The sequence below is a fragment of the Sesamum indicum genome, linkage group LG12 (genome assembly GCF_026168435.1).
Source record: "Sesamum indicum cultivar Baizhima isolate 11 linkage group LG12, ASM2616843v1, whole genome shotgun sequence".
NCBI classification, from domain to species: Eukaryota; Viridiplantae; Streptophyta; class Magnoliopsida; order Lamiales; family Pedaliaceae; genus Sesamum; species Sesamum indicum.
Genome location: NC_142668.1, coordinates 18920087 through 18945994, shown reverse-complemented (window position 1 = coordinate 18945994; position 25908 = coordinate 18920087). Strand labels below are relative to the sequence as shown.

Below are 25908 nucleotides of genomic sequence, written 5' to 3'. Positions count from 1 at the left end.
TCCATTATTTCGGGAAGATCATGCAAGGCACTCGACAATGCAGTAACGGACAAATGGTTGGGTTGTCTATTAATTGGTGTGCTCATGAAAATTTAGTCTCCCAAAATTCAAAATTAGTTTATAAGAAGTGATCAAATATGACTACTGTATCTCCCTGTCATTATTGTTGATCCAGGCAACCAATGATACAAATATTTATCTCCTATGCTTACTGTGTCGAATTCCACATCCATACACAGGTCATGATAATTCAACTTTTACCACGCTTCTAACTACATATATACTTAAACCAAATAATTGTAGCATGCATTATGTCATTCCTTAACGTGCAGGGAACCAAAGGGAGCATAGTTCTAGCAGTAGGGAACCCCTTTCTTTAATTTTTCCTTTGCTTCAATTTCCTAAACAATTAGCAGCAACTGAACTAAAACTGTAATCCCGCATTCCATTTATAACTATTGCATTCACAAGAAGTCATTCTACACCACTAAATATATAGTGTAAAGTATTACCACCATGACTTCCATGCCTTGTGCATTTTACTTCCGACGTATCTTAATCCATGGACTACACCAACAGTCAGTAGACCAGCAACAGCCTGTCTTGCACTTGAAACCATAACTTTTTGTCTCAGAATCTTCCGCATGCAATCTGCAGCCTCCTCCTTAGACTTAATTACCACTTTCCGTACGGCTCGACCTTCATGATTGTGAATTGTAAATTTAAGGAAATGGTAAAGCTTCACATAACAATACCATAGTTTTTTTGTTGTAAAAGAAAAAAGTAAATAATTTGGCAAGTAGATTACCCACATATAGTACAACATACCAGATTCATCAAATACTTTCTTCTCTCCAAGCTTTATTCCCATCTGGTTTCTGAGTGGCAAAGGAAGAGAAGACACAAGGGAGCATGCGGTAGACAATCCACAATCCTGACTTGACAAGTCGAGCACATCAGATATCTTGATAGCAATCTTTTCTATAGGTATTTTCTTGATAAATGAGTATAAATCTTTGAGCCTATGTGTAAACAGTATAATTTTGCTTTGTCGAGGTAGGAAATGCTTCTCATATTTGCTAATTTGTAGATTAATTAAGAGCATATACAGCCAGAAAATAAAGAATAAAAATGAAAACTTTTCAATCTAAGATGCCTTTGCAAGAGCAAATAGCTTAGGCATATCACCAGCGTGAATGTTAACTATTTTAAGGCCTCCAAAAACCAGTAATTTTCGCAACACATCATTCACCTACAGTCTATCAAGCACCAATTGTTATTAAAATCATTAAAATTTTCCCAAATATATTGTTTAGCTCCTGATAGCACTGGAAGTCTGCAAGCACACAAAACTTATGGAGCATATGGCAGCAATGTAAAGGGCATAAAGAACTTCCCCCTAGGCCATGGAAAGATAAACAACTCTTCATTAAAGGCAAATAGACCTCCTCCCCTATTGTTGTGTTTTTAAACAAAATGTCACTTAAAACGACCATTGACTTAATCGAGAGAAGATGCCCAACAAAGATTTCAACACTTAACTTTGGGAGGTAGTTACAATTGGAGCTTGAAGATTTGGACAAACCTGAATTATGTTTACTTTTTGATCAACAGAAGATGATATTCTGAACAAGTCCCGTGCAGCAAATTCTTCTAAAATTGGTCTATACATTGTTTTGAATAACTTAAATTGTCCTTGCACAATCTTTTTCACCTGCGAAAAAATACATATAGGTTAAATACACATGCCAAGAAACTAGGGATTAGTTCTCTAGTGATTCAAGCACTTCAGGAAAGAGAAAGCCCCACATATATCTATAAAGAACTGAGCCAGATATAATGAAAAAGATGAACTCAATTTACTTAATAACATGTAATGGCATAGAACTGAAGCAGATTTATCCTCAATTTCTGATATAGCAAGTTATCTGTCAACAGGATATCAGACGGAGTAACCTATCTCAACTTGTATCTTGCAAGTGGATACCACCATCATCGCTATAAAAGTTGAGACAGATCACAATGTGCAGATATGACTTGAATGTTATATGCGCAATCTCAGAAGCACAAACCATTCAAGGAATTTAGAACCTAATTCTCGTGCCAAATTCTCCATTAGAGTTTCAATCATATTTACCTTGTTTTTATCCTCTGCAAAAAGCATTCGCAGGTCACCCATGTATGATAGGCTACATATTTTGGCATACAACTCTTCCTGCAAATACAACAAATGCAAATAGTACATATTATGCTTTTCAACTTCACATGATCGCAGAAAGAACCAAACCTCACTAAACTCTGACGGCAAAAGGAGGAGTGCAGCAGAAGTTGCAGCTTTCAAATTCGCGGAGTTGAGTTTTTTTATTTCCAAGTTATCCACTATGACATTAACCTGAAACAGGAAGATGACTTCAATGTTATATATAAATTAGAATGTGAGCAAATGTCGATTAAGAGAAAAACAAACCACAGGTAAAGGTGGGAAGTTGGAATGAAGTATGGAGGGAAAGTGCATGAATTCATGATTCAAATTGAAAAAAGATTAAAATAAAAATGCCAATGCTAAATATAGAATCGACTCATGTTAGTCCTGTATGTACATCATTGATGATGTATTAATCATTTCTTCACTAACGAAATAGATGGTACACAAAGTGTATGTGCAAACTTAGGCAGTTGAATCAAATGAACTATTGTAACAATTAAATTGTGCTAAAATGGTTATGATGTTACGATCTAACTGGAAGACCTTTCTGAATCGGCAAGCGCTCATGAAACCTCCACTAGTACACTTTAATAAGTAATGTAACATGGTAATGATAAATAACTAAGAAATGAATTCACAGGAGAGAAAAATAATAAAGCAAGACATACAGGTTTCTGAAGACGGCCACTCAGATAGAACTTGTCCCACCCCAGAATGTCCTGAACAAGATCATGCATCCGCACAACACCGTACTTGAACATCTGGAAGAGTGTCGTGTCAAAATGATCATTATGTCGAAGCAAAGACTCGCAAGTATAGACAGCTCAATAGGGGGCCATATATGTATGTAATTTCAAGTACAGTTGCACGCTCGGCACAACTTGATAAAATATACTAAGAAGAATTAAGAGGGGGAAAAAAAAAAGTACCCGATTCTTGTGAGAGACATAGGGATTGAAGTGCACGCCAACACCAATGTCATCTGCGACTTCAGTAATCTAGCAGGATATATAGATAGATATGAAATTTAAAAGAAAGTAAAATTGAGAATGAGAGGAGAGAAATAAAGTATAACCAGGCGCGCTCCACCAAGGTGGACCATCCATGATGCATAATGATGGCGATTCATGTTGAGATTCTTGAAATGAAAAAGGCAGTGAGTTAGTAAAGCACATGGGTATAGGAAAGAAGAAAGTTGATTGAAGTTGAATATATACCTGAGCGTGCCATTGTTGGGGATCTGGGACACCAAGAATGTAGTCTATCATGGATGTGTGAATGTGAGAATTGTTTGGGTGGAGGGAGGAGCCATATACACAGCAAAACTCAACGGGTGGAAGAGTTTGAAGCAACCCAATAGGGACCTCATCCGCAGAATCCATTTATTAGTATTATTACTAATAGTATTACTTGAAGAAAAGAAAAGCAGGAAGAAGAGTTAGGAGTTAGGAGTTAGCAGCTAGCATATATAGCGGTGGTATAAAAAAGTTGGGAAATTGGAAGTAGTAGTTATGTGTGAGAGAGGAATATAATCAAACGGGTGAGAGGCAGCAGCAGGTGAGTGAGTGTGAAGATAGCAACATTAGCAAGTATTATAAAAGTGATGTGAGGAACCAAATCACAACTAGTGTCTGTGTATCAATCAACTATAGCGTCCGTCCGGAGGCTCTCACTCTCACTCTCACTCCCACTCACCCTAATAGTCAGCCGGAGTCCGGAGGGTGGGGACTCGCACTCGCCGCCAACTCTCTATCAATTTAAGATTTAGTAAAAGAAAAAGGGGGTTATTGGGCTGAATAGAAGTGATGGGCTGCCCAATTGTATGAAGGAAGGAAAAGAGATGATGGCCTAAGACTAATACTAATAGCATTGGAAATGGAAAATGAAAAGCAGTGGGCAGTCCGCAGCATTATATTGATTTATCACTCACCCACCCATGGTTTTCCCATTCTCCGCTCCGGTTTTCACATTTCTCAATCTCCAATCCCACACTTAATTTAATCCTACCCCATGTTAGAAAGATTTGTTGTTGTGTAATAACACAAACAGGCAAAGGCAAAGGAAAAGGAAAGCTATTACTACTTTACAGAATAGAGAGGCTGAAGACTGAAGACTGAAGACTGAATACTGAAGAAGAAGAGGAGATTGTGAGAGGTGAAGAAGAAGCAATTTGGTATCGCTAAATATAAAAAAAGCATTTGTTTGCGTGTTGGAGAAGAGCCGAAGAGCAGAAGAGGAAGAGGAAGATAACCCATACCTACCTTACCCTTCATCAAATTAGCAATCCTTCTCCATTAATCTCACTCATACCTCTCTCTCTCTGTGTGGTAATTTCATTACCTCCACTTGCTTTCTCGGTTTTTATTTTCTTGCCTAATTTCTCATTTATGTTACAATCGGATAGATTCAATTTTATCAGGAGTTCAGCCCCCTATTTTCTCATTTCTCTTGAGATTGATTCATTTCCGATCATATGACTGCCCAATTCATTCCTATTCCCAAATTAAGTTTAACTACGACATGCATAGATCATCTTCCTAAATAATCCCCTTGATGGATAGATAGTTGACTCACAACTCCTCTCCTGTCCTCTTCTCCCAATTCACATTCATGTATCTGAAGCTGTTAAATTCTCTACCCTAATGCTTTTACCAATACCTCCCCCTGTGGGCGGGGTGTCTTCTCAATGAATGACCCTACCACACCCACTTTTTCATTAATTTCTGGCACTGCCTGCTCCTCCCTCATTCAGGATCAGGAACAACCTCTATGCTACAAGATATGTCGATCCACCCCTGTATTTCCATGATACTTATCCCTGTCTTCATATCTTGCCTGCACACATCACCTAATATTTTTAGCTTGTCTGAACCTAGACGCTAATTTTGTCATGACTCACCATCTTGTCTTGTTTACTATAGTTGAGTACTGTATAGGAGATTCCCTCATCAAAGCTCGCATTACCGTATCTGGAGGGAATAGATTGATTCACTCCTGAGGAAACTGAAGAAAGTGGAGAGGAATCATTTCTTCATGAAAACAAGTCTCCCATTAATGTATTCTACTTGAACAAAATAAGCACTAGGAACTTTAGATAAAATTGAAGTATGATCATCATATGAAACAAGTGGCAACAAGCATTTTAATGTATTTGAAGTGGTATAACTTAAATCCCTTAAAGTTCTGTTAGAGAGGCGTTTTACTTGTTAACCATTTTCTCATGAATGAAAGAGTGGGTTCCAAAAGTTTGTGTGAAATATGTTTTAGATGACTTGGAAATTTTTCATGCCTGAGTTACATATTAGAACTCCCTTTGATGCACTATACTGGATGCAGGGGTTTTCAATTTGCCATGGGAGCTTAACATTCGAGTCTCTGTGTTTTTGCTTACTCATTGTGGCCTCAGCATTCTATTGCATTCTCTTCGAAATGTCCATGCTAACAAAGTTACGTCTGATAACGGTTGATGTTACTGGCACTCTAATCGCTTATAAAGGGGAGCTTGGCGACTATTATTGCATGGCAGCAAAATCAATTGGACTCCCATGTCCCGACTATAAACGAGTACATGAGGGTTTTAAACTTGCTTATACAGATATGGCAAGAAAGCATCCATGCTTTGGGTTTGCAGATAAGATACCCAACATTGTCTGGTGGAAGACATGCGTACGGGATTCTTTTGTCCGGGTAAGAGACATTGGATTTGCATGAAAGATTTCCTTTCCATTGTCTGCAGAATATTTGCTAGGAAACTGTGTGAATACATATCAATGCTAGCCATAAGTTTGGGTTTTCAGCAGCTTGTTTTTCTAATGTTGACCTGCTTGCAGGCAGGATACGATTATGATGAAGAAACATTCGAGAAGGTTTTCAAACGCATATATGCTACCTTTGGTTCCTCTGCACCGTATACCATCTTTCCAGATTCACAGCCATTCCTGAGATGGCTTCGTGGTGAGGGTATTATTGTTGGAATTGTGAGCAATGCAGAGTATAGGTATCAGGATGTAATCCTTCCAGCATTGGGTTTACATCAGGTAAATATGGAGTACCATGACATATGAATTTTGTGTGTTTTCTTATTTCACCAAAAAACGACGTTGTTCCTCTTCTCTGCTGATAGTACGATATCTTGAAATTTGTTCAGGGATCAGAATGGGACTTTGGCGTATTCTCAGGTCTGGAAGGTGTAGAGAAGCCAGACCCAAGAATGTATCAGATAGCCTTGGAGAGGGCAGGGAACATAGCACCCAAAGAGGCTCTTCATATTGGAGACAGCATGCGTAAGGACTATTTGCCAGCGAAGAGCGTGGGAATGCATGCTCTGTTGTTAGATAGATTTAAGACGCCAGATGCTGAGACTTGGAGGAAATCTGGTGCTACTGTGCTGCCTAACTTGGCAGCCGTACAAGATTTGCTTTCTTCCCAGCCACTGGCTTCCTAAAATGACTTGTTTCCAATTTTAAGTTATAAACGCATTTTGTCTCATTTTTCTATCGGGACAACTGGCACATGGAAAATACTTGTACTTGTTAATGCATGCCCTCCTCTTTTCCGCATTTCTTTCATATTTTGACTGAGGCAGCTATTGCATTTCAGTAAACAACATAAATATCTATTTGCGGATTACAAGGTGCTGCTTACTTGCCGATTTTTTGTATGCTGTTGAAGGAAAATCTAATGTAATTCAAGGAATACCCTCAATTTGCTACAGGCTGTGTTCTAGAGCAAATCTGTTTAACCAATTTCGGCAACTAAACTGAAAATTACCAAAACAATCACAAACGCATAGTGATGTTTTGAACTGAACATGTCGTGTTCTATCTTTGCTAGCCAACCAAACTGAAAATTACCAAAACAAACTCAAAAGCATTTTGATGTTTTGAACTCAACAAACTCAAAAGCATTTTGATGTTTTGAACTCAGCATGTCGTGCTCTATCTTTGCTAGCCAACATTACATTTATGAAAACATACCAGGGGCAGAAGAAAAGGGAAAAAGTAAAAAAAGCAAACTTTCAAATGGCAAACTGCATCATAAACATACCAGGGGCAGAAAAAAAGGGAAAAAGTTAAAAAAGCAAACATTCAAATGGCAAACTGCATCTCGGATAGAATTCAACATCGGACATCACATTCGATAAGCATGAACTTAACCATACAGCAAAACAAGTTGAGACAGTAAGTTTGATCAAAATACTGAGCTTAAGAAGCATCTGCTGCAGGTTGAGTAACTCCAGACTTCAGTAACAGCTTACTCAACGCCTCTGGCGAGCACACCTGGTACTTAACTTTTCCATTATAGAGGAAGACCTCTGCCAACTCCAGCTTCTCCGAAGTGAGACTAGTACTATCCATTGTCTTACTAAGCACCTTCAGAGCAAGCTGAACAGCCTCTTCCCTCGTGAGATCATCCTTGTAGTCCTGCTTAAGCATTGACTGAGCTGCCTGATTATTTGCTCCAATAGCTGCAGCCTTCCAACCACTGTAATTTCCACTAGGGTCACTCATGTAGAGCTGAAAACCATAGTTCTTATCCCAACCTGCGAATAGGAATGAAACACCAAATGGACGAAGTCCACCAAACTGGGTGTAGCCTTGCTTGGTGTCACACAAGGATTGAACTAGTTGTTCAACTGGCATTGGTTCTTGGTAGGCATAAGTATACCGCTGAGCTTGGACTCTTGCTGTGTTAATAAGGATGTTAGCGTCAGACATAATACCAGCAACAGCACATGCTACATGGTCATCAATCTTGTACATTTTCTCAGTGGACGCGGAGGTCTGTAAAAGCTTGGAAGTCACTTTCTTTTCACCAACCAGCACAACCCCATCTTTAGACAATATGCCTATGGCACTCCCTGCATTGCCAATCGCCTCCATTGCATACTCAACTTGGTAAAGGCGACCTTCTGGGGAGAAGATTGTTGTCCGACTGTCATATCTCCGCGACATATTATGTTCTACACAGAAATGCTTGAATAATGAGATCAAGCTGCCAAATACCCAACACAGGATGATGATGATGATGATACAGGAAGTACAACATTCATAGGATGAACCGAAAAAGAATAAGGATAAGACGGAAGCGAAGAATTAGATAAGTTATCGTTGGCAGCCAACTTCAATTTACTTGAGGCAGATAAAAGAAACTGAGAAAACCGTAAACCATTAAATTTCCACCATTATGTGGGCTATTTTACATGCCGTAAACAGAATGTTCCCATTCCCGCTCCATTTAAAGATATCAGTTTGATTTCGTACACAAAGATTATATCTTCGCAATTGAGATAATCGTGCAGCAAAAACCGGAGAAGGTAATTCTGAATCTATACCTAAATTTTTCGTTGACAATGGTAAAAAGTTTCAAGCATTACTCGTACAACACCAGTACACAATATGAAAAGCCCTAGCAGCGAGCGGCGTAAGCATCATATCTAACTAGAAGACATAAAAGAAGATACAATAGGATAGAAGCCACAATACAAAATTTCATAAAATAGGGATTATTCAGGTCGGAATTTAGTGGAGTCCATGTTTTCATCTACTTTTGCATGATTTTACTTTTCCTCTGCCCTAATTTCAATATTATAACTCCACCAACAAGAAACCCAGAGAGGAAACAAGTTCCTATTAATGCACTTTGTGGGAATCCCCACAAGCGAAAATTAGTGATAGAAACAGAAAATGAAACTGAAATTCAGGCAAAAGGAAAAAATACAGCCCAAATAAATAGACAAGTAGAGAGTGAGGAGGAGAGAAGAACCTGATGGAAGATGGGAATATGGATCTGGCAAAATGGAATGAATAATTAAAGAAAAAACGTTAAAAGGGGTGGATGAATATCGGAGTTTGAGAGGAGCAGCGGGAGTATATATTTTGGTAAGCTGCCTTTTCTTCCAAGCTTCAGTGTATGTGTTTGGAAATCCAGAAAGTTTTTAATTATTTTCAATTTGACCCCAAAGGTTGTTAGTTTTTCCAGAAGAGGACAATTCTGATCCCGTGCAGTGCTAGGAATGCCAGATTTAAAAAATCATTGGATCCCGCTTGCGTATGCTTACATACATATAGAATGCGAATTTAAATTGATCTAATTAAATTTTTGGTACTTAAATTAGTATGTTAGAGTCATGATAATAAGTAAATTTGAGATATAAACTGAAAACAGTGGCATAATATAATGAATACATCATTTTACAACAAGAATAAGAGTTGAAGAAAGCAATGTTTTAAAATTCAGCAGTGGTTAAAATTTTGGCAATTAATAGCTGTTTGGATTAGTGGTACAGTAAATGGTAATGCAGGAAGCAGAGTAGTAGAAAGAGAGACAGAGCATCACATCACATCACAAGTAATTGAATTATTAGGAGAAGAAAGGGCTTCTTTCAGGCTTCATGTTCATGTTCCCCACTACTCTCCTCTTGTTGTTGTGGAGGGTAAAAGAAAGCATCAAACCACATACACTCCTCCTCCTCCTCTTTCTTTTGGGCCCCCCCCCCATGCTCTAAGTTTCTGGTCTGCTATCATCTCCGCCGAAAGTCCCCATGCCTTGAGCTTTTCATCATCGTGATGAATGGCCAAGCTGTATTCTCCCCTTCCTCCTAACTGCATCACCCTAAACTCGCAGTTCTTTGGATTCTTCAACACCTCGAATTGCTCCACCGTCCACCTGAACCACCTCATCAGAAAGATCCGAATTGCCAGCCCGTGTGATACAATTACAAGATTCACTTCCTCCCCCGTCTCCTGAGGAAACCTCTTCATTTCTATATCCCGCCATAGAGACTCGAGAAAATCTGCACCCCACATTCATTCACAAATCTTGATTCAAGAAAAACGCACAACACAAAGAGAGAGAGAGAGAAGCAACAACTTTTCACTGTAGAGAGAGAGAATGTATTACTAGTTTTGATTAGATCTATAGAAACCCCTATTTCAATTTTCAAATAATTACATATTAGAAACTTACTGGAGACTCGATCATAGACATCAGCCCCTGACTCTCCCTCCGGGAAGCGATAGAAGAATCTTCCAAACTTGTTCCTAATTTCCTTGAGCTGTTTCATTTTCTTGGCATCCTGGAAATTCCCAAAATCCTGCTCTCTCACCCTGCACTCCTCTCTCGCACCAATCACTTTGCCTTTGGGAAAAGCCCGGCCTATTTCCCTCAGGGTTGACCTGGTGCGTTCGTAAGGGGAGACATAGATGTAGACTTTCCATTTCCATTTGGAGTCACGGTCTAAAAGTTCCCTGATGAGGGTGCCTGCTTGCTTGGCCTGCTGGATGCCCTGCGGAGACAATGGAATGCTGTGATCCGGCAAAATGCCATAGATCCCTTCGTCCTTGTTCCCCATGCTCTCACCATGACGGACCAAGATTATACGCTTTGGCAGCCACCTCTGGTTCTGGCTCTGGCTATGCTCCATCTCACCGTTGTTGTTCATTGCTCTTTTCTCATGAAAATTTACATCCATCATTAATATCTATACATGTAACTCTGATTTCCAGACATGACACACATCATAGACACACACGGCTTTGCGTGCACAACAGGATCATCTGCTCTTCCCTCAGATTCTTCTTCTCCCTTTACAAGTTTCTCTTCTGATCGTATCTCAAGGAGAAAGAATCAAACAAATGATTAATTACATGGAGAAACATCTTTCCTCATCAAATCCAAAGAGTAAATGAAACAAAGCTAACTACATATTCCTTGTTCTTGTGGTGGGGGCTGGGGGACGACGAAAACCCATTTACCGATCAAAACAAAAACAATACAGCATAAATATAAGGTAGCTATATATCATATTATACAAAACATTTCATTTCAGTCTTCATATATACTCAAGACAATGGAAACGGGTATTTTTGTATTTGCCACTTTTGCTTTTCAATTTAGGCTATTTAAATACTTTTTCATTTACAATGATTAAATTATCTTTGAAAAACATTGATTATGATCTGATAAATTTGAACCCGTTGATCTTGGCTACCAAGCAAATCAGGAGAACTCTAACCCCGTTTCCAGCCTATGTTGACTTTTTTATCCTATAAATCTAAAAAAAATTGCAATTTGTGATTGTGCAGATTTCTGATCTTTTTTTACCGAAAAATAGTTGCCAATGTGGCATGTAAGCTTACAAGGATGAAAAGAAAAAGGCTTTGAGATTGTCATAGACATCAACATTAATTATCTCACAGGTGAATCTACTGATGCTTTGTGATAACCAGCTAATTATTACTAAAAACATGTTATTTCAGACACTTAGAGTTTACATCTTTAACTGTACATATTATTGTTACAAGAGGAAATCACCAACACTGAGGCATTTCTCTGTCACACAGATGGAGAGGTGCCTTCCACACAACTACTTCAAGCCAGACACAAGAAGCAGCTGTTAATTACTTGAATTTTGGTCTCTCCTCGACAGTATAGAAGACCACTCATCAGTAGGATAACCAACTTGAAGATAGGCAGCGAACATCTATAAGTCTGCCTTTGACAAGAAATAGTGAACAATACTGGAACCCTTTTTTACAGTTTTAGCCCGCTTCTGAGGATGAAGCCAACCTCGCACTTCTGCCTGAATTTCAGGTGGTAATTCATTCAAGACAGTAGGGTCAATCTCATCCCTCTTGTAACTCCATGCATCATTTCGACCCAAACTGCATGTGGTTCCTGCCGTTGGCTGCTTGTTTTCTTGAAGCAAGTTACCTTTCAAAGATTCATGGCAACCATTACTTACTACTCGACAATCAAACCAAATATATGCAACTCCAATAAATATAATAAAATGATCATGCTGAAGGTGTGAAGTTGGACGGGGGGGTGCAGAAAGAAACTTTTCTTCAATCGGCAAAGATTAACAATTACCAGAAGAAGATGCTCCACTCTCTTGAAAAGTCTTCAGACAGGCATGCTCAGGAAAAGAGTAAGCATCAGGACTATGGAAAAATCTTAAGATAGATGAATTTCCCTGATACAACAATTCATAAACATACTTAGGTTCATCTCATCATGATAGAGATAAAATTTACTAAGCACAAGGCATATTCATTGAGAAACCACAGCAATCAGGAATTTGCCACAGATATCTTTCAGAACCATTTCAATGATTTAAAAAACCAAATAAACAGTAAAACAAAGTTAATGGGAAATTACAACCTGTATCAACCAGACTTCTCTGTTCTATTAAGTTTACTCGAGTAAATAAAAAATATCGAACATACAAATGGCAAAATCATGAGGTCCTTAATTGACAGGTAATATGTATTCACTGAGAGAATTCCTAATACAAAATTTTTTTGGTTGTCGTAGAAACAGTATTGAACTCCAGATAGTCATTAAGAAACGGAGAATGCCTTAACCTTTTCCTTCTCAAACTTCTTTTTCTGTTTCTCTGATTTCAAACCAGGTCCAAGGAAATCCATCTTTGACTGAGTGGGTTCTGATACCAAGCCATTTTCACTGCCTGATTTCAAACCCTAAACCATGAATCAGGGGGGAAGGAAAAGAGAAAAGCAAGGAGAAGAAAGCAATGGTCAGATTGGCATCGGAACCACCTGAGCATGATAACCGAATATCTTCTGTAAGTCCATCTCTTTGCTCTTTCGTTCTAAAGAAGATTGGATCTAGGTTATTTGCATATTTTCTGCTGGAAAGTGGATCCTAGAGAGAAAAGCCATACACAGACTTGAGAGGAAACTAGAAATATCATAAATAATGTTGATAGTAACAAGATAATAATCAGCATGTACTTGTATAGGGAAAGTTAGTAACTTATTTCCAATCTAAACTCCATATATACTTTTTGTTTTATGACTGATAAACAGCTATAAATACTGGATAAAAAGAAACCTTCCATCTCTGTTAATCTGGAAAGAGAAGGGTATACATCTATGTGCAGTATGAACCTTTTGCTTCATTGTTTTCATATGCCTAAAATGTATATATGCAAAACAAGCAATAACTTAAAGATAACATTCCTAAAGTATGTGTCATATATCTTTTCCACATGCAGAAGTTCATTCTCATTGTTATTTAAACTATGTCAAAACATATCATTAAGGGCATAATTGATATGCAGGAACAGAAATAAGTGGAATGGAATAAGAACAGGAAATGAACCACTTCTGAATAGCATACCAGTACACACAATAATTCCTTAGTTGATCCAATTAATAATTAGTAAACAATCATTAGTAATGAAATGAAATTAGTTTTATGACAAATATGCCTTTAGTAATATTTTTCTAAAAAATTACTTATTCATATTTTACTAAATATGTTGCATTCAATTGAATAATAGTAGTATTTTAAAATTGCTTATAGAAGGTTATAAGTAATTTATTAAACATCTCATGTTATTGGAAATATATATATATATATATGTGAAAAAATTATTTATTTACATAAGAAACAATTTATTGACTCAATAAAGATATAGAAAATATTTTTCTCTCCCACCCTCCCCCGGAAAAAAAAGTTTAATTTGAACAACCAAATGATGTGTTTAACCATAATGCATATACAATTATTTCTTCAATGCACGGCGAAAGAAATACTTTTGAATTAATAAAAATAATCAAGCAGTCCAGCTAGTATTACTCTTTGATTAGCAAGCATATACAATTATTTCTCAATACTAGATACAAAAAGTATTTAAATTTAATGTAACAATTAAAACTACATAATAAACTAAAACGAGGAAAAAGAAAAAAAAAAAGAAAAGAAAAGAAAACACTCATTCCCAACATGTTCGGAATAGCTAATACCATGTTGAAGGAGGGAACGGCCAATCCTTATCTAAGGGAATGAGAATCCCACGGGAATGTGTATTCCTAAACATAATCATACGAATCATATAATTAGGAATGGATTTGGATATGCTCATTCCGTTGCCACTCCATTGCTACATACCAATTACCCCCCCCCCCCCACCCAACAAAGACATATACACTATGCCTGGGGCAAGCAACCAAGTACACACAGAAATTCGGTACCGCTAAAAGATATAATATATCTGTCAAATCCGAATGCATAACCAGGTGAAGGATGACCAATCAATATTTCATTGTCGACCTCATTTAAACCTGGAATATGAATTCAAACCTTGCCTTACACACTTCTGTTTCATCTGCAACTGGATACAAAGTTGGCATCTCACGCCCAGTCCTTGCTTCATCCTCATAAGTGTCTATCTGTGGGTCAGCCAAATGTAATCCTGCACAGCTCCCATAAAAAGGGGATAACTAAATCATGGCAACAAAAATAAGCCAGGGGAACAAGTCGTAGACCAAAATTCAATACCAAACAGCAAAAGATTGAACCTGAGGGTGACAAAAATGCAGCATCTTTGGTGCATATATCATTTGATGTAGTCATCGAAGTTTGATTTAGGTTATGGAAGTACTTCATAATTGAGTGTGTTCCCTGCCAAAGCATCCTAGAGATCAGAAGATTTATTGGGTTTGTAAAGGATCCACAAAGATTGGTTGGTACATTATACATTCCCTAGAAGTTCGGTGGTCACTGTAGCAGAGTTTGACATAATTAGAAGTTTAAGACCAATCAAATGATCTTCTACAAGATACTAGGCAAGGTACAATCAGATAACTCAAAAACAGTTCATAAGAAGGAACTAAATACAACAACAGCAAAAGACAAAGTCACTTGGACTCACGGACGGGATCCCAACTATTTTACTGGCTGAAACAGAGAGACCAGTTATAGCCCACTCATGCTGGCATTCCTTCGACCGGACATGGTATATTCCAATATATTCACGCAACCCAGCATGAAATAGTTTGAGTGCATCTTCTTGAATCTTGGCAATCCCATATCTTAATGGACAGGACTTTGAAGGGAACTTTTTAAGTGATTCTGAGTCATTCAACTGGAGGATGAAATGTACATAAACATGAGATTCATACAGTGATAAATCAATATTTAACTGGAATAAGGTCTGACATGGATATGATAACAGGAAGAAGAGAATGTGAGTTCTTGACAGCTATATTGAAATGACAACTGAATCAGACGATAAATACCTTGTATGCACTTGCATGTAGGGTGAGAGTATGGGCAATGCGTTTATTCTGTTCCAGATCACAAAGAAGACGTTCGCTCAGCTCTTCACAAAGTTCATTAAGCCACTTCTGGACCTGCAATGGTGGCAACAATAACGAAAGGGAAACACATTTCTTTTTTTAGAGGATGAGGGTAAACAAATTAAACACCAAAATTCAGTCCATAAATGGTGTAACTTAAATAATTACAAATATTTAGTAAACTAAAAGGATGGGGTGTCACTGATTTAGGATCATCTATTGCGGAAACACATACCGAAGAGACAGTTTTAAGAGCCTGAGGTCCACGAAATGTCTTCCCAGAACCATGACTCTTGGGAAGAAGGCGACCCTCAACCTCTTCCCCACAGATTCCCCTTGAAATATTCCACAACCAAGTACTGCATAGGTAAAAAAACAAATCCAAAGTCAAGGGCAGTTCAATATGAAAATGTAGAATTATAGAAACAAATTCTTAAACTTCCCACCAACCTTATTTATAATGTAACATGAAACTTTACAAGAAGAAAGATGTCAAAATTTCATGAAATACCTCACTGAGCTCCAAATTAAGATTTCCTCCTACAGCATAGAAAGCTAAGACAAATACAAGAAACCCCTAAACTAAGCGATAGAAGTTAAATTAAGATGCAATATAGTTCTATCTTTCTTTATTATTTTTCTTTTGTTTTTCTGCAAAAGATACAATCATAAATTTCAAAATTAAATATACAAGAAAAGTACTTTTAGATCTTAGTAACTGAAAGATATTAAGGATCTGTTGCAATTCAGCAATTTTATGCATCAAAAGTATCTGACTGGAATTTGACAATTGTTATGTGTTATAAGGCAGTTCTTGTAATGCGATCAAGTAAAAGCACTTCGGTCAATCATAACTCCTGGGAACAGCCAAAATCACCCAGATCTACAACATTCTTGTATGTTAAAAGACAACCGTGCATCATGAAAAACATAAAGCAGACAACAACCCAGTATTGATGCCATAGCATTCTTGCAGCTTTTCCTCTGAAAACCGCAACAGGTCCCCAACTGTATTCACACCAAGGTCAACCTGCAAAGAAGTTCCAAGCTTTCCCCCAAGCTGTTTCCTGTAATAAGTTGTCTTAAATTATAGTAGAACATGAATTTAAATGTCTAAACATGGCTACTCTCAGTGACCCTGTTAATAATCATTACAGTCATGATTAATTTTCTTTGCGTTTGAGAAATCCAAAAAATAAAAACAAAAAATTCAACTTACATTTTCTTTATAGGCAGAGATTCAAGCAATTTCTCAACAGATGAGAGAGGCACAACAGTTTGTTGTGCAGGCTTATTCATACCACTTGCTAGTTTGGCCAGCATCTGGTCCCACCATAAATATCCATTTAGAGGTGGGAAACATACTTTTGCACCCTGACAAATCTATGTAAAAAAAAAGATGCATGCAATGAAATTATGAATACCACTTCTGACCTTATTATGAGCTATGCCAGCAGAACACGTAAATTCAGTCTCTTTTAAAACTTCATGTCTAAGTTCTGCAACAATAATGGCTCCACAGGCTAACAACTTATCACGATGATCAGCATCACTCATACGAAACCATGCCCTCACACAATCTCTAGTGCTGGCTCCACCCTGGTTATACATGACAATTCAACTTTAGCAACTCATATAAAAGCAAAATAAAGGAAGACATAAACCAAGAATAAAAGAAGAAATAAAGAACACAAAACTACTCAGGATTTCACCTTCAGCAGACATATGGGCCCAATGTGACACTACAGACTCGTAAACCTTGTTTGGCCACACTGTGAATTCAGATGTACCCATGGTGGTGTGGAGGATCGTGCCGGGGAAGGGGGAAGGTGGATTTTAATGCATATAAGAGATGAATTTATGGTGTAATTCATATTTTGAGTCCCCCATTTTTCATGGTCAAAGACCTTCAACATCAATGTCCATTTGTCTTGATTCAATCATTTGGTTTGTTAGCAGAATGAACACTGAGCAAAAACAAAGAAACCAACACAAAGTTCCTACCAAATGAAGCCCCAGAACATGAGACTTGAGTGCTTCTTCACTAATTGCTTCCAGTCTCTCAGGGGGATTCTCAGCTAACATTGTTTCTGCAGCTTCAGTCAGGTCCAGATACACTTCATCAATAGAAGCACGTTCACATCGACCCTTCCTTGAAAGGATTGATACCACCTGTAAATATTTCAATTTCATTGAAGATATGCATGTGCTTGGAAAAGGATGGTTTATGAAGTGTTTATTATTCAGACCTCTGAACCAGCATTACGGTACACACCCAAATCTGCTTTTCCACGAGCCACAGGAACTTGGACAAGCTGAATATCAGGACAGACCTTCTTTGCTTCATCACCTCGCATTGAACTTGAAACCAGATAGAATATTTCAACATTGAAGTGTAAAACATAAGGCAAACTATCGCGATTAAATGGACTTTAAGATTTTAAGGTTTACCGTTTGACCCCATATTTACGAGCTTCATAACCCACAGCAATAAGGCCCCCTCCTTTCCATGAGTTGTACTGTACAACAGCAGTAGGATGACCCCTTAAAGTTGGCTGTTTACGCTGCTCGACTATCAGAAATAATGCAAAGTGCAAATGTTGATTACAGTCTTAACATGTGAATTGAAAAGGAGTAACAGAAAATGAGAATACAGCACGATGTTTTGTAAATTGCCATGGTAAACAAATGCAAGCACAAGTCCCGGAGTAGAGGGCAGTATGCACCAACAACAGTGTTGCAGAAAGGTCTATGACCTAATGGTCAAATAAATGATGGTCATCCCAGGCGTTCCACAAGGAGCTTTAGAAAATCCACCAGGTCTTACTATATGGGCAACTCCCCGTGCGAGCATCCCATATTAACATGTACACACCAATCTTGAATAAAGAAGTACAGGATATCAAAAACCACCAACTCCGAGCAAAGAGGACACACAGAGGAAAACGAGCAATCTTGAAGAAAGAAACAAGAAAACTAATGAGATAACAAGAAAAATCAAGAATGCACCAACCCACTCATCGCTAGAAATGAAAGCAAGAAAAATTCAAAAGGAAGAAAGAGTCGGAGGGAAATCACGGGACCACCACAAAGCTTTAGTGAATAATGGAAAAAGAATGCTTGGAGGTAGATATGGCAGATGAAAACTGGGGCAAATACACCGCCAATCTAAAAGAACCTAATCAAGACTGAAAACCTTGAACATAGAAGCAATCCATGTCAACGTGAGCAATAACCCTATCATCTGATGGTTTTGGTCGGGCCACGGGCATCGTGTTCGAGCTCTTGAATTCTCGTCCGCCTCGTTTCCCGCCCTCAGTATCGATTCCGTTTCTTCTCCTCCATCCGGAAAGCATGAATAGAATTTTGGAAATGAAGACCGGAAGAGGACACGGGCCCAAAAGCAGATGTCAAGTTAGGCCCGTCAGCATCAGGCTGCTAACAAACATTGCTCCCATATTTACGGCCCATTTCATTTATATTTCTTTTGAGTATTACTAATTAAAAAAAAAAAGAAAAAATTAATTTAATGATAGTGAGAATGAGGAAAGAGTCGTAAACCCTGGACGTGGACCGAAGGTGTTCCCAAAACCCTCCAAACCGCTACCTCTTCCCTCTTCCCCCTATAGCCTACATCTCTCTCTCTCTCAATATCTATTGATGCACTCCTTCTCTACGCTCAAATCACTCTCTAACTCACAGCTTTTGAAATGAAAGCAGTAAGGGCGCTAAGAACACTCACCTCCTTCCCCACTGCTCCATCTTCCAATCCCTCTCTCTCCCACCCCACTACTTCTGCCTTTTTACACCGCTTCTTCTACTCAGCCCAGCCCCATCACCTTTTGCCCCCAACTTCTGAAGACTGCGACGCCGCCCACTACTCTGTATTTGACACCTCCCATTTTGATGATTTCAATCTCAATTCCAACAATACTCATAATAATAGTAATGACAAGCCAACCTGGGACGACAAGTACAGGGACCGAGTCAAAACCAAAGTGTTCGGCGAAGATATTTCGCATTTCAGGATTCTGCAGAGAGAAGAGGAGAAGAAGAAGAAGGCTGCCGCGCTTGCCAAGGAGCTGCTAGAGGCTGCCTTGGATGTAGATAAGCACGAGGATGTGGACGAGAGGGAGGTGACGCTGGAGGATCACAAGTCTTTGTCTGTCGGTATTATTGGGGCTCCCAATGCTGGAAAATCTGCTCTCACCAATTACATGGTCCGTTCACTTTTTCCTTTTTCTTTCCCTTTCTTTTACTCGCTTTCTATTGAAAATAAAAACCAATGAGTTTACCTTTGTTGTTGAAGGAGGGGAGAGGAAAGATGGAAGATTTTTACTAGGAATATATATACTGGTGTTGATTTAAGCCCGTGATTATACATGGACCCAGATAAACTTATCACTAGTTTGTGTTAATTTGCCAGGGTAAATTTTATAGCTTGATTGAATTAAATTTATGTTAGTCAAGTTCCAGAACTTGTACTTAACTTCTTTGGTTTGATATGCTGTTTGATTCTGTGCATGTTTGGTCCTGAAGATGCATTTGATGTGGTACTCCAAAAAATATCATTTAACTGAATGTATTTTGAATTCGCCATCTCTTCTCCTTTTCCTTGTAGGTTGGGAATAAAGTTTCAGCTGTTTCGCGGAAGATAAATACCACCACTCATGAAGTGTTGGGGGTGTTGACTAAAGGAGATACACAAATTGTATGTTGTTTCCTTGTCACAGGACTCCTTTCTGCTTCCATATAGTGGCTATAGATTTTTTTCTTTTGTCGGTTACTAGTTGCTATAGATTTTCTCTGCAGTTGGGAGCTTTTGCTGCTGTTTGTATTAGGGGATAGGTGTGTTTCTTTGAGTTGGGAGCAGATGTCCCTGCAGTCCTGTATTGTACATCTGCCCCATTTGATGTGAAGGAGCATTTGCATATTTGCTGTTATGTAAAAAGGTTTACATGTGCCTGTGCATATATTAATGATTTCTGATTAATTCTAATGTCTGTGCAGTGTTTCTATGATACGCCAGGACTAATGTTAAAGAAAAGTGGGTTTCCTTACAATGATATCAAAGTTCGCAATGAAAGCGCATGGAGTTCCGTTAACTTATACGATGTGCTCATAGTTATCTTTGATGTTCATAGACATCTTACCAGGTTCCAGTTCCTTTCTCTAAATTGAATCTTACCCTTTTGTTGTGTGGTCGTCATACATATTAATATTTGATATTCACAGGATCCTATTCCTACTTGGTCGGGTTTTCCTCATTCCAAAATTGACTAAATGTCCAGTCATGGGTACAAGGGATTGATGTATTCGTAGAAATACTTTTTCGTCCTATAATGCACAGTGACCATTGATATACCTAAAACGAACTATTCTTGTTCATTTTTGCTCCCTATCATGCCAAGTTAGTGGAGGTACCATCATTTGTACTTGTGTGAAATTGTGTTTGATACAGAACAAAATCATCTTAGTATAACGCAGTAGTCTATTTATGAATCTGTTAAATTGCTAATTTAAATGATGAATAGGGGTGTAACCATTGTATATTAACCTACTCACGAAGTGATACTTGATGCATATGTAGGACTCAATCCGCAATTTTTTGCTCTTACACAGTTGTTACAGCAAACTATTGTACACCTGAAAATAAATTATTCTAGTGACTTCTCATTTAATATGTCATAAATGTAGACCTGATTCACGAGTGGTTAGATTGATCGAAAGAATGGGTTCTATAAGCACCACAAATCAGAAGCGTGTATTATGCATGAATAAGGTTGATTTGGTCACAAAGAAAAATGATCTACTGAAGGTTATTGAGGAATTTAAGGACCTACCTGGATATGAAAGGTAAGTTCTTCATGTTGATTCATTCCCCTGTTAGTTGATTATTCTGTATTGGTGTCTGATGTCAGTTTGTAATATCTTACAGGCGCTTCATGATCTCAGGACTGAAGGGTGCAGGAGTAAAAGATCTTACCAAGTATTTAGTTGAGCAGGTATGCTTAAAAGTTGGCACCTCCCTGTAACTTAAGTTAGTAGTGTCTCTTGAATGCTATGTTGTTGTGCTGTTGTTGGATGGACAAGGTGGGACCTGGCCACTGCTGTAGACCATCACTTTCTTTTTTATGAACTTACCAAATTTGTTTTAAGGACTGTTACTAAGCAATGTGAGCTGTCTCTCGTCATGGAACAGAAGCAAAAATGTACGATACATGTGTTCAGTATCATAAAGATGAGGCTACTTAAGGTTATTTTCCTTTGGTTGAAGAAGTTTCCTTGGCAAGCTGTGTGGAAATTGCTATAAATGCATTGATTACTTGCTTTTGTTTCTCACAAGGAAGATTTACGTATATCAAGCTGTGCGATTGCACACCTAGCCACACATGCTTTCACTTATAACAAACCGATTTTAACTATGTATAACGGGAGATAACAGGACCCTCAAGCCTTTACAGTTGCTATTCTCTTATTCTTGATGCTTAGGCAGTAAAAAGACCATGGGATGAAGATCCATTCACCATGAGTGAACAAGTCATGAAGAACATATCACTAGAAGTTGTGAGAGAAAAACTGTTAGATTATGTACATCAGGTAATGTTTGGTTTTTGCTGTTCAATTGTTGTGAGATGGAAAATAACTCTGCGTGAATTCTTATTGTGCTGATTGAGTTTCCCCAATCTAGGAAATCCCATATGGCATTGAACATCGCTTGATGGACTGGAAGGAGTTGAGGGATGGCTCTCTCCGAATTGAGCAGCATTTCATCACTCCCAAGGTTAGCCAACGCAAGATTCTAGTGGGAAAAAAGGGCTCCAAAATAGGGTTAGTATTAGTGGTTTAGCATTCTATATCCATTGGGCTTGATGAGCCGATCTCTTTGGTTTTGTTTTATCCTTATGATCTATATCTGGTGCTGTAACTGTTAACCAATTTTTACCCCCCAAAGTTGTCTATAGTCTGGTTTTAATTTAGTTTTGAGTCAATAAGGTCCATTTTCATAAACTGTAAGTCTAATAATTATGCAGGAGAATAGGTGTTGAAGCTAATGAGGAGCTGAGGTCCATATTCAAGAGGAATGTTCATCTCATCCTCATGGTGAGAGTTAAATGATGCAGCTGGTGAATCATTTCTACAATAGCATAGCAGCCGAATTCATGGGTGTACAGAAGGGGTGTCAATGCCTTAGACCTTCCCAAAAGAGAGGGTCACTTAATTTGGCAACAAAAGTTCTGGTCTTCCATATTCTAGTTGGATCACCTTTGTCTGCTTCAGAGCAACTCCTTTGAGTTAATCAATTAGATGAAACACAGAAATGAAGTATTTTTTGCATGGATTTTTCGCCCTTTTTATCCCCCATTAAGATTGCTGGAAGGATCATATATAAAACAAGAAACATGTAAAGTTAAGTCATTCCTTTTGTCCTTGTTTCTATTTCTTGTCCGAGATAATGCGTGTCTCTTCATGTTGGGTTTGGATAAGGCAGTGTCAACTTTCTTTTGATTATTTCATAAACGAGATAAATAGTTGACGTATGCTGATACATTGGAGTATCACTGGATGATGGACCGACACTCACCCTTGTTAGTTCATTGTATCAATCCTTCTGTCAGCTACATATATACTTGTATTTATATGGAAATAATGAAAAAGATTCAGCGACTTAAGGAAATCAGAAACTTCTGAGCAATTTCATCCAAAGGTAAATGGACAAATAACAGAGATTTTAATCAATAGAAACTAACGCAAGTTGGTTGGGATTCGAGGACAAGGATTCCTGTCCATTTCAACACCCTTTCTCTGGTAACAAACAACAAAATGTCAAAATGTCATTACACGCACTGAAGTCGCAAACTAACCGGCTGACAACGAGTACATAGCACCACACCTATATATATATATATATATGTAATAATAGGAGAAATGCATACAAACCTATGCAGTGAAAGAGTTAAAGGGAAGTGTAAGTTGTTCAAGAAGAGCAGTAATTGGTATGGCAAGCCTCGGCTCATACGCAAATCCATGCAACTCATCCACCGCATCTTCTCTTCTTCCTCCACACCCACCATTGTTTATATAAGGACATGGAGGAATCCACACCCACCTTTTCCCAATAAAATCCAACAGCAAAGCTTTATCCGACCCTTTGATCAGTATCACGACAAACTCTCCGTGTGCAACACAGTTGAATCCATGCCCACCTTCAACCTCCGCAAACTGATTGTACAGTTGCTGCGGCATCCTCTCAATCTCCACCCACAAATTGCCACATTCTTGCAGTGCCCACAGCCGCAAGCTCCTGGGAACGTTGAGCTTGCTCTTTTCAACCGCCGCAACTAAGAGGAGCTTACCTCGGCTTTCGACCAAGCTCGGTGACCGTAGAAATCTGCGCATTGGGGCCTGGATTTTGCTCCATTGATTTATGGAGATGTCATAGGCAAGGACGCTAAAAGGGCTGTAGTTCATGCAGTAGAATCGGCCTTCCACGTGAACCATCCGCCCCGATTCAAAGCTACATAGCCTTGGAAGAGAAGCGATTGTTCCCCATATGGAGTAGAATCCACCCCCATCGACGTGGAAGCTTTCTGAACTTAGATTCTTGACTGCATAAGGAGATATCAAGTCATCTCCTGCAAAAGCTAAGTCTATGGAAGAGTTGGTGATGGTTAAACCGATTGAAGGACAAAGCCTAGGCCTTAGGGTTGAAGGCAACTGAATTAAAGAACCAATGAGTGGGTTGCAGAGGAGAATACTCTTGGAACCAGCATCGTCAGAAACCCAACAGATTAGTCCACCGGAAGATGAGGCCGGGGAAAATGCAGGTGGGATCAAGGGGAATGAAATACGGTACCATTTTAAGCTTTCCGGGTCGAAAAGGTAGCCTTCGTAGTTTGCCCTAAGAGTGCCATTGTTTGCACTAGTGTTATTTCGGTAGATATAGCTTTTGAGGCTTTTTTGCTTGAAGAACAGGAACCAGTGACGGTGGGAAGATACTTGGAGGTATAATTCGAGGAAGGTGTTGGAAAATATGAGACCGTACCACCTTTTACAGACAGCTCGAGCTCGAAAGAAGGCCGGCGGAGAAAGACAGGCAACGATACGATCAATCAAACCCTGAGGAAGCCGGCTCCATATTCTGCAGTCCATCCAGGGACTTATTGAAATGCAATCTGTTGAGCCACAAATGCTAGCAGCAGTGGGAATAGAGGTAAATGCGTAGGAAATGGGTATGCTGGTTGGGGTGTGGAAAGGCTCCATGGTTTAATTTGGATTTTGAACAAATTAAAGAGAAAACATTATTCTGCTTTAATCACATCTTGAGTCAGCAGTGATTCAAAGAAGGAAGTAATGTATGTTGGGGAGGGAGTTTTTGAATGTGCAGGCGAATTTAGACAAAAATTGAGAAAGTTTAAGGTAAAGTAACTGGACTTGTAAATTTCAGTGGAGGTGGAGAACAAGAATTAGAAGGGTCTTTGTTTGGATTGGATGGGGATAGACATAGTGGAACATGGAATTGTAGAAGGGTTTGGTATCATTTTGAGGTTCTTTGTTTTGTTGGGTTCTTGTGGATTGGCTTTCGGGTGAGGGGACATGTGTTTATATAGGAAGGGGCAATGGCAATGTGTTTGCTGTTTCCCATGTATGCTGCTGCTTTCTCAATGATTCTTTGCTGGTTTCTGTACTCTTTGGCCGAGGAAAAAAAATAATAAAGGCACTGAAAGTCATTTTCTGATGGATCCATCTATCATTTCAGTGTTTTCTTGTCAATGCCGAGGAAGGAAGGACGTGCAGCACATCTGACAAGAAAAAAAGTTCAGACACAGACTTATTGCCATCATGGAATGAAACACTGAAACTTCCCATACACACACACTCACACACCCCAAAGCCCAAAAAAAAAAAAAGAAGAAAGAATACTAATATTATTTTTTCTCTTTGATGTTAATGTGGATTTTTGAGATAATTGGTCAAATCCGGATGGAGTAAATGTTGCAGTGAAATGCAAAAAGCGATGAAATCCATGAGACTTGGTGCAGAAAGAAGGGAAGGGAAAGCGGGTTTGCATTCCATTGCAAATGCTGTTCCGCTACCAGTAATACATTGTCCTCTCTTTCTGTTTTGGCTGAGTAATAATATTTTCTTTCTGCAACTCTCTTGGCTTTTGTTGGTTTTTGTTGTTGAGGAGGAGGAGGAGGGTGGTTGGAAATCTAGTAATTAGTCAGACTTGTCGTCCTCCCCCTCCACCACCACTCAGTACTGTCTTGTTTATGTCAATCTCATAAATATGATTGCCTCCAGAAATAGAAAAAGTTGAGTTGATCAGATTTGGAAATCGTATTTCACTTCAAGAAACCTCCCTAAAAGGAAAAAGTGTTTCTCATCACAAGTGGAAATTATGCACTCCTTCACTCCAAGTTGCCAGAACAGTACTTATGATTTATGACATCCTGACTCGCAAATCAAAGCCCTCTTCTCTTCTTGTTTGTTTTTCGTGCCTACCTATCACCTATGTCTATGCTTTTCCACTTCCACCGTTCATGCACTTAATACATTACCTTCTTCTTAATCTAACTTACACATCGCCGG

At 38.7% G+C, this 25908-nt stretch overlaps 6 protein-coding genes and 1 pseudogene across 13 annotated transcripts; 2 read left to right on the top strand and 5 right to left on the bottom strand.

Annotated features, from left to right (window-relative positions):
- Positions 1-420: 420 nt before the first annotated feature.
- On the bottom strand, positions 421-3588 carry LOC105175906 (translocator assembly/maintenance protein). Its single transcript, XM_011098550.3, has 9 exons — positions 3424-3588; positions 3282-3344; positions 3136-3204; positions 2875-2967; positions 2288-2392; positions 2138-2215; positions 1586-1714; positions 829-934; positions 421-699 (listed from the first exon to the last, which is right to left on the bottom strand). Exons 1-9 carry the CDS (start codon positions 3586-3588, stop codon positions 509-511), a joined length of 999 nt encoding a protein of 332 aa, XP_011096852.1. The 3' UTR covers positions 421-508.
- An 811-nt stretch (positions 3589-4399) lies between these two features.
- LOC105175904 (Haloacid dehalogenase-like hydrolase (HAD) superfamily protein) lies at positions 4400-6765 on the top strand. The gene is made up of 4 exons (XM_011098547.3): positions 4400-4533; positions 5543-5893; positions 6037-6243; positions 6354-6765. Exons 2-4 carry the CDS (start codon positions 5636-5638, stop codon positions 6648-6650), a joined length of 762 nt encoding a protein of 253 aa, XP_011096849.1. The 5' UTR covers positions 4400-4533; positions 5543-5635; the 3' UTR covers positions 6651-6765.
- A 456-nt stretch (positions 6766-7221) lies between these two features.
- PAC1 (20S proteasome alpha subunit C1) lies at positions 7222-9143 on the bottom strand. Of its 2 annotated transcripts, none has more exons than XM_011098549.3 (2): positions 8972-9143; positions 7222-8200 (listed from the first exon to the last, which is right to left on the bottom strand). In XM_011098549.3, the coding sequence occupies exon 2, from the start codon at positions 8158-8160 to the stop codon at positions 7411-7413; it is 750 nt and encodes a 249-aa protein (XP_011096851.1). In that variant the 5' UTR covers positions 8161-8200; positions 8972-9143; the 3' UTR covers positions 7222-7410. The 2 variants fall into 2 exon arrangements, with proteins under 2 accessions (XP_011096851.1, XP_011096850.1); XM_011098548.3 differs by having other exon boundaries at positions 7222-8168; positions 8972-9136.
- A 193-nt stretch (positions 9144-9336) lies between these two features.
- Positions 9337-11192, bottom strand: LOC105175903 (phosphoglycerate mutase-like protein AT74H; annotated as a pseudogene). The gene is made up of 2 exons (XR_016063116.1): positions 10175-11192; positions 9337-10001 (listed from the first exon to the last, which is right to left on the bottom strand). The product of XR_016063116.1 is annotated as a phosphoglycerate mutase-like protein AT74H (transcript).
- A 248-nt stretch (positions 11193-11440) lies between these two features.
- On the bottom strand, positions 11441-18770 carry POLH (Y-family DNA polymerase H). 5 transcript variants are annotated; one of them, XM_011098546.3, is made up of 16 exons: positions 18512-18767; positions 17767-17887; positions 17565-17676; positions 17320-17487; positions 16750-16914; positions 16535-16638; positions 16263-16382; positions 15551-15674; positions 15256-15369; positions 14889-15101; positions 14536-14638; positions 14323-14429; positions 12769-12874; positions 12574-12677; positions 12080-12182; positions 11441-11920 (listed from the first exon to the last, which is right to left on the bottom strand). In XM_011098546.3, exons 1-16 carry the CDS (start codon positions 18669-18671, stop codon positions 11691-11693), a joined length of 2154 nt encoding a protein of 717 aa, XP_011096848.1. In that variant the 5' UTR covers positions 18672-18767; the 3' UTR covers positions 11441-11690. The 5 variants fall into 5 exon arrangements, 4 of the variants coding, with proteins under 4 accessions (XP_011096848.1, XP_020553885.1, XP_088732554.1 ...); XM_020698226.2 differs by having other exon boundaries at positions 17767-17834; positions 18512-18738; XM_088876428.1 differs by lacking the exon at positions 12769-12874 and having other exon boundaries at positions 12574-12690; positions 18512-18769.
- A 108-nt stretch (positions 18771-18878) lies between these two features.
- LOC105175901 (GTP-binding family protein) lies at positions 18879-22755 on the top strand. 2 transcript variants are annotated; one of them, XM_011098543.3, is made up of 8 exons: positions 18879-19535; positions 19937-20026; positions 20326-20471; positions 21013-21171; positions 21254-21320; positions 21808-21915; positions 22007-22099; positions 22350-22755. In XM_011098543.3, exons 1-8 carry the CDS (start codon positions 19026-19028, stop codon positions 22362-22364), a joined length of 1188 nt encoding a protein of 395 aa, XP_011096845.1. In that variant the 5' UTR covers positions 18879-19025; the 3' UTR covers positions 22365-22755. The 2 variants fall into 2 exon arrangements, with proteins under 2 accessions (XP_011096845.1, XP_011096844.1); XM_011098542.3 differs by having other exon boundaries at positions 22007-22146.
- An 88-nt stretch (positions 22756-22843) lies between these two features.
- UFO (F-box family protein) lies at positions 22844-24896 on the bottom strand. Its single transcript, XM_011098541.3, has one exon. The coding sequence runs from the start codon at positions 24577-24579 to the stop codon at positions 23257-23259; it is 1323 nt and encodes a 440-aa protein (XP_011096843.1). The 5' UTR covers positions 24580-24896; the 3' UTR covers positions 22844-23256.
- Between the last annotated feature and the right edge of the window lie 1012 nt (positions 24897-25908).

Excerpts from the sequence above, each read along its gene's own strand:
- LOC105175901 (XM_011098542.3), top strand. The coding sequence starts at position 19,026 with ATGAAAGCAGTAAGGGCGCTAAGAACACTCACCTCCTTCCCCACTGCT. Across the intron at positions 21,321-21,807 it reads CCAAGTATTTAGTTGAGCAG|GCAGTAAAAAGACCATGGGA; the intron begins GTATGCTTAAAA and ends CTTGATGCTTAG. Across the intron at positions 21,916-22,006 it reads TGTTAGATTATGTACATCAG|GAAATCCCATATGGCATTGA; the intron begins GTAATGTTTGGT and ends TCCCCAATCTAG.
- LOC105175906 (XM_011098550.3), bottom strand. The coding sequence starts at position 3,588 with ATGGATTCTGCGGATGAGGTCCCTATTGGGTTGCTTCAAACTCTTCCA. Across the intron at positions 3,345-3,423 it reads CCCAACAATGGCACGCTCAG|AATCTCAACATGAATCGCCA; the intron begins GTATATATTCAA and ends TTTCATTTCAAG. Across the intron at positions 3,205-3,281 it reads ACCTTGGTGGAGCGCGCCTG|ATTACTGAAGTCGCAGATGA; the intron begins GTTATACTTTAT and ends ATATCCTGCTAG.
- UFO (XM_011098541.3), bottom strand. The coding sequence starts at position 24,579 with ATGGAGCCTTTCCACACCCCAACCAGCATACCCATTTCCTACGCATTT.
- POLH (XM_011098546.3), bottom strand. The coding sequence starts at position 18,671 with ATGCTTTCCGGATGGAGGAGAAGAAACGGAATCGATACTGAGGGCGGG. Across the intron at positions 17,488-17,564 it reads ACCGTAATGCTGGTTCAGAG|GTGGTATCAATCCTTTCAAG; the intron begins GTCTGAATAATA and ends AAATATTTACAG. Across the intron at positions 12,678-12,768 it reads TATTCGGTTATCATGCTCAG|GCAGTGAAAATGGCTTGGTA; the intron begins GTGGTTCCGATG and ends GTTTGAAATCAG.
- LOC105175904 (XM_011098547.3), top strand. The coding sequence starts at position 5,636 with ATGTCCATGCTAACAAAGTTACGTCTGATAACGGTTGATGTTACTGGC. Across the intron at positions 5,894-6,036 it reads TACGGGATTCTTTTGTCCGG|GCAGGATACGATTATGATGA; the intron begins GTAAGAGACATT and ends ACCTGCTTGCAG. Across the intron at positions 6,244-6,353 it reads CAGCATTGGGTTTACATCAG|GGATCAGAATGGGACTTTGG; the intron begins GTAAATATGGAG and ends AAATTTGTTCAG.
- PAC1 (XM_011098549.3), bottom strand. The coding sequence starts at position 8,160 with ATGTCGCGGAGATATGACAGTCGGACAACAATCTTCTCCCCAGAAGGT.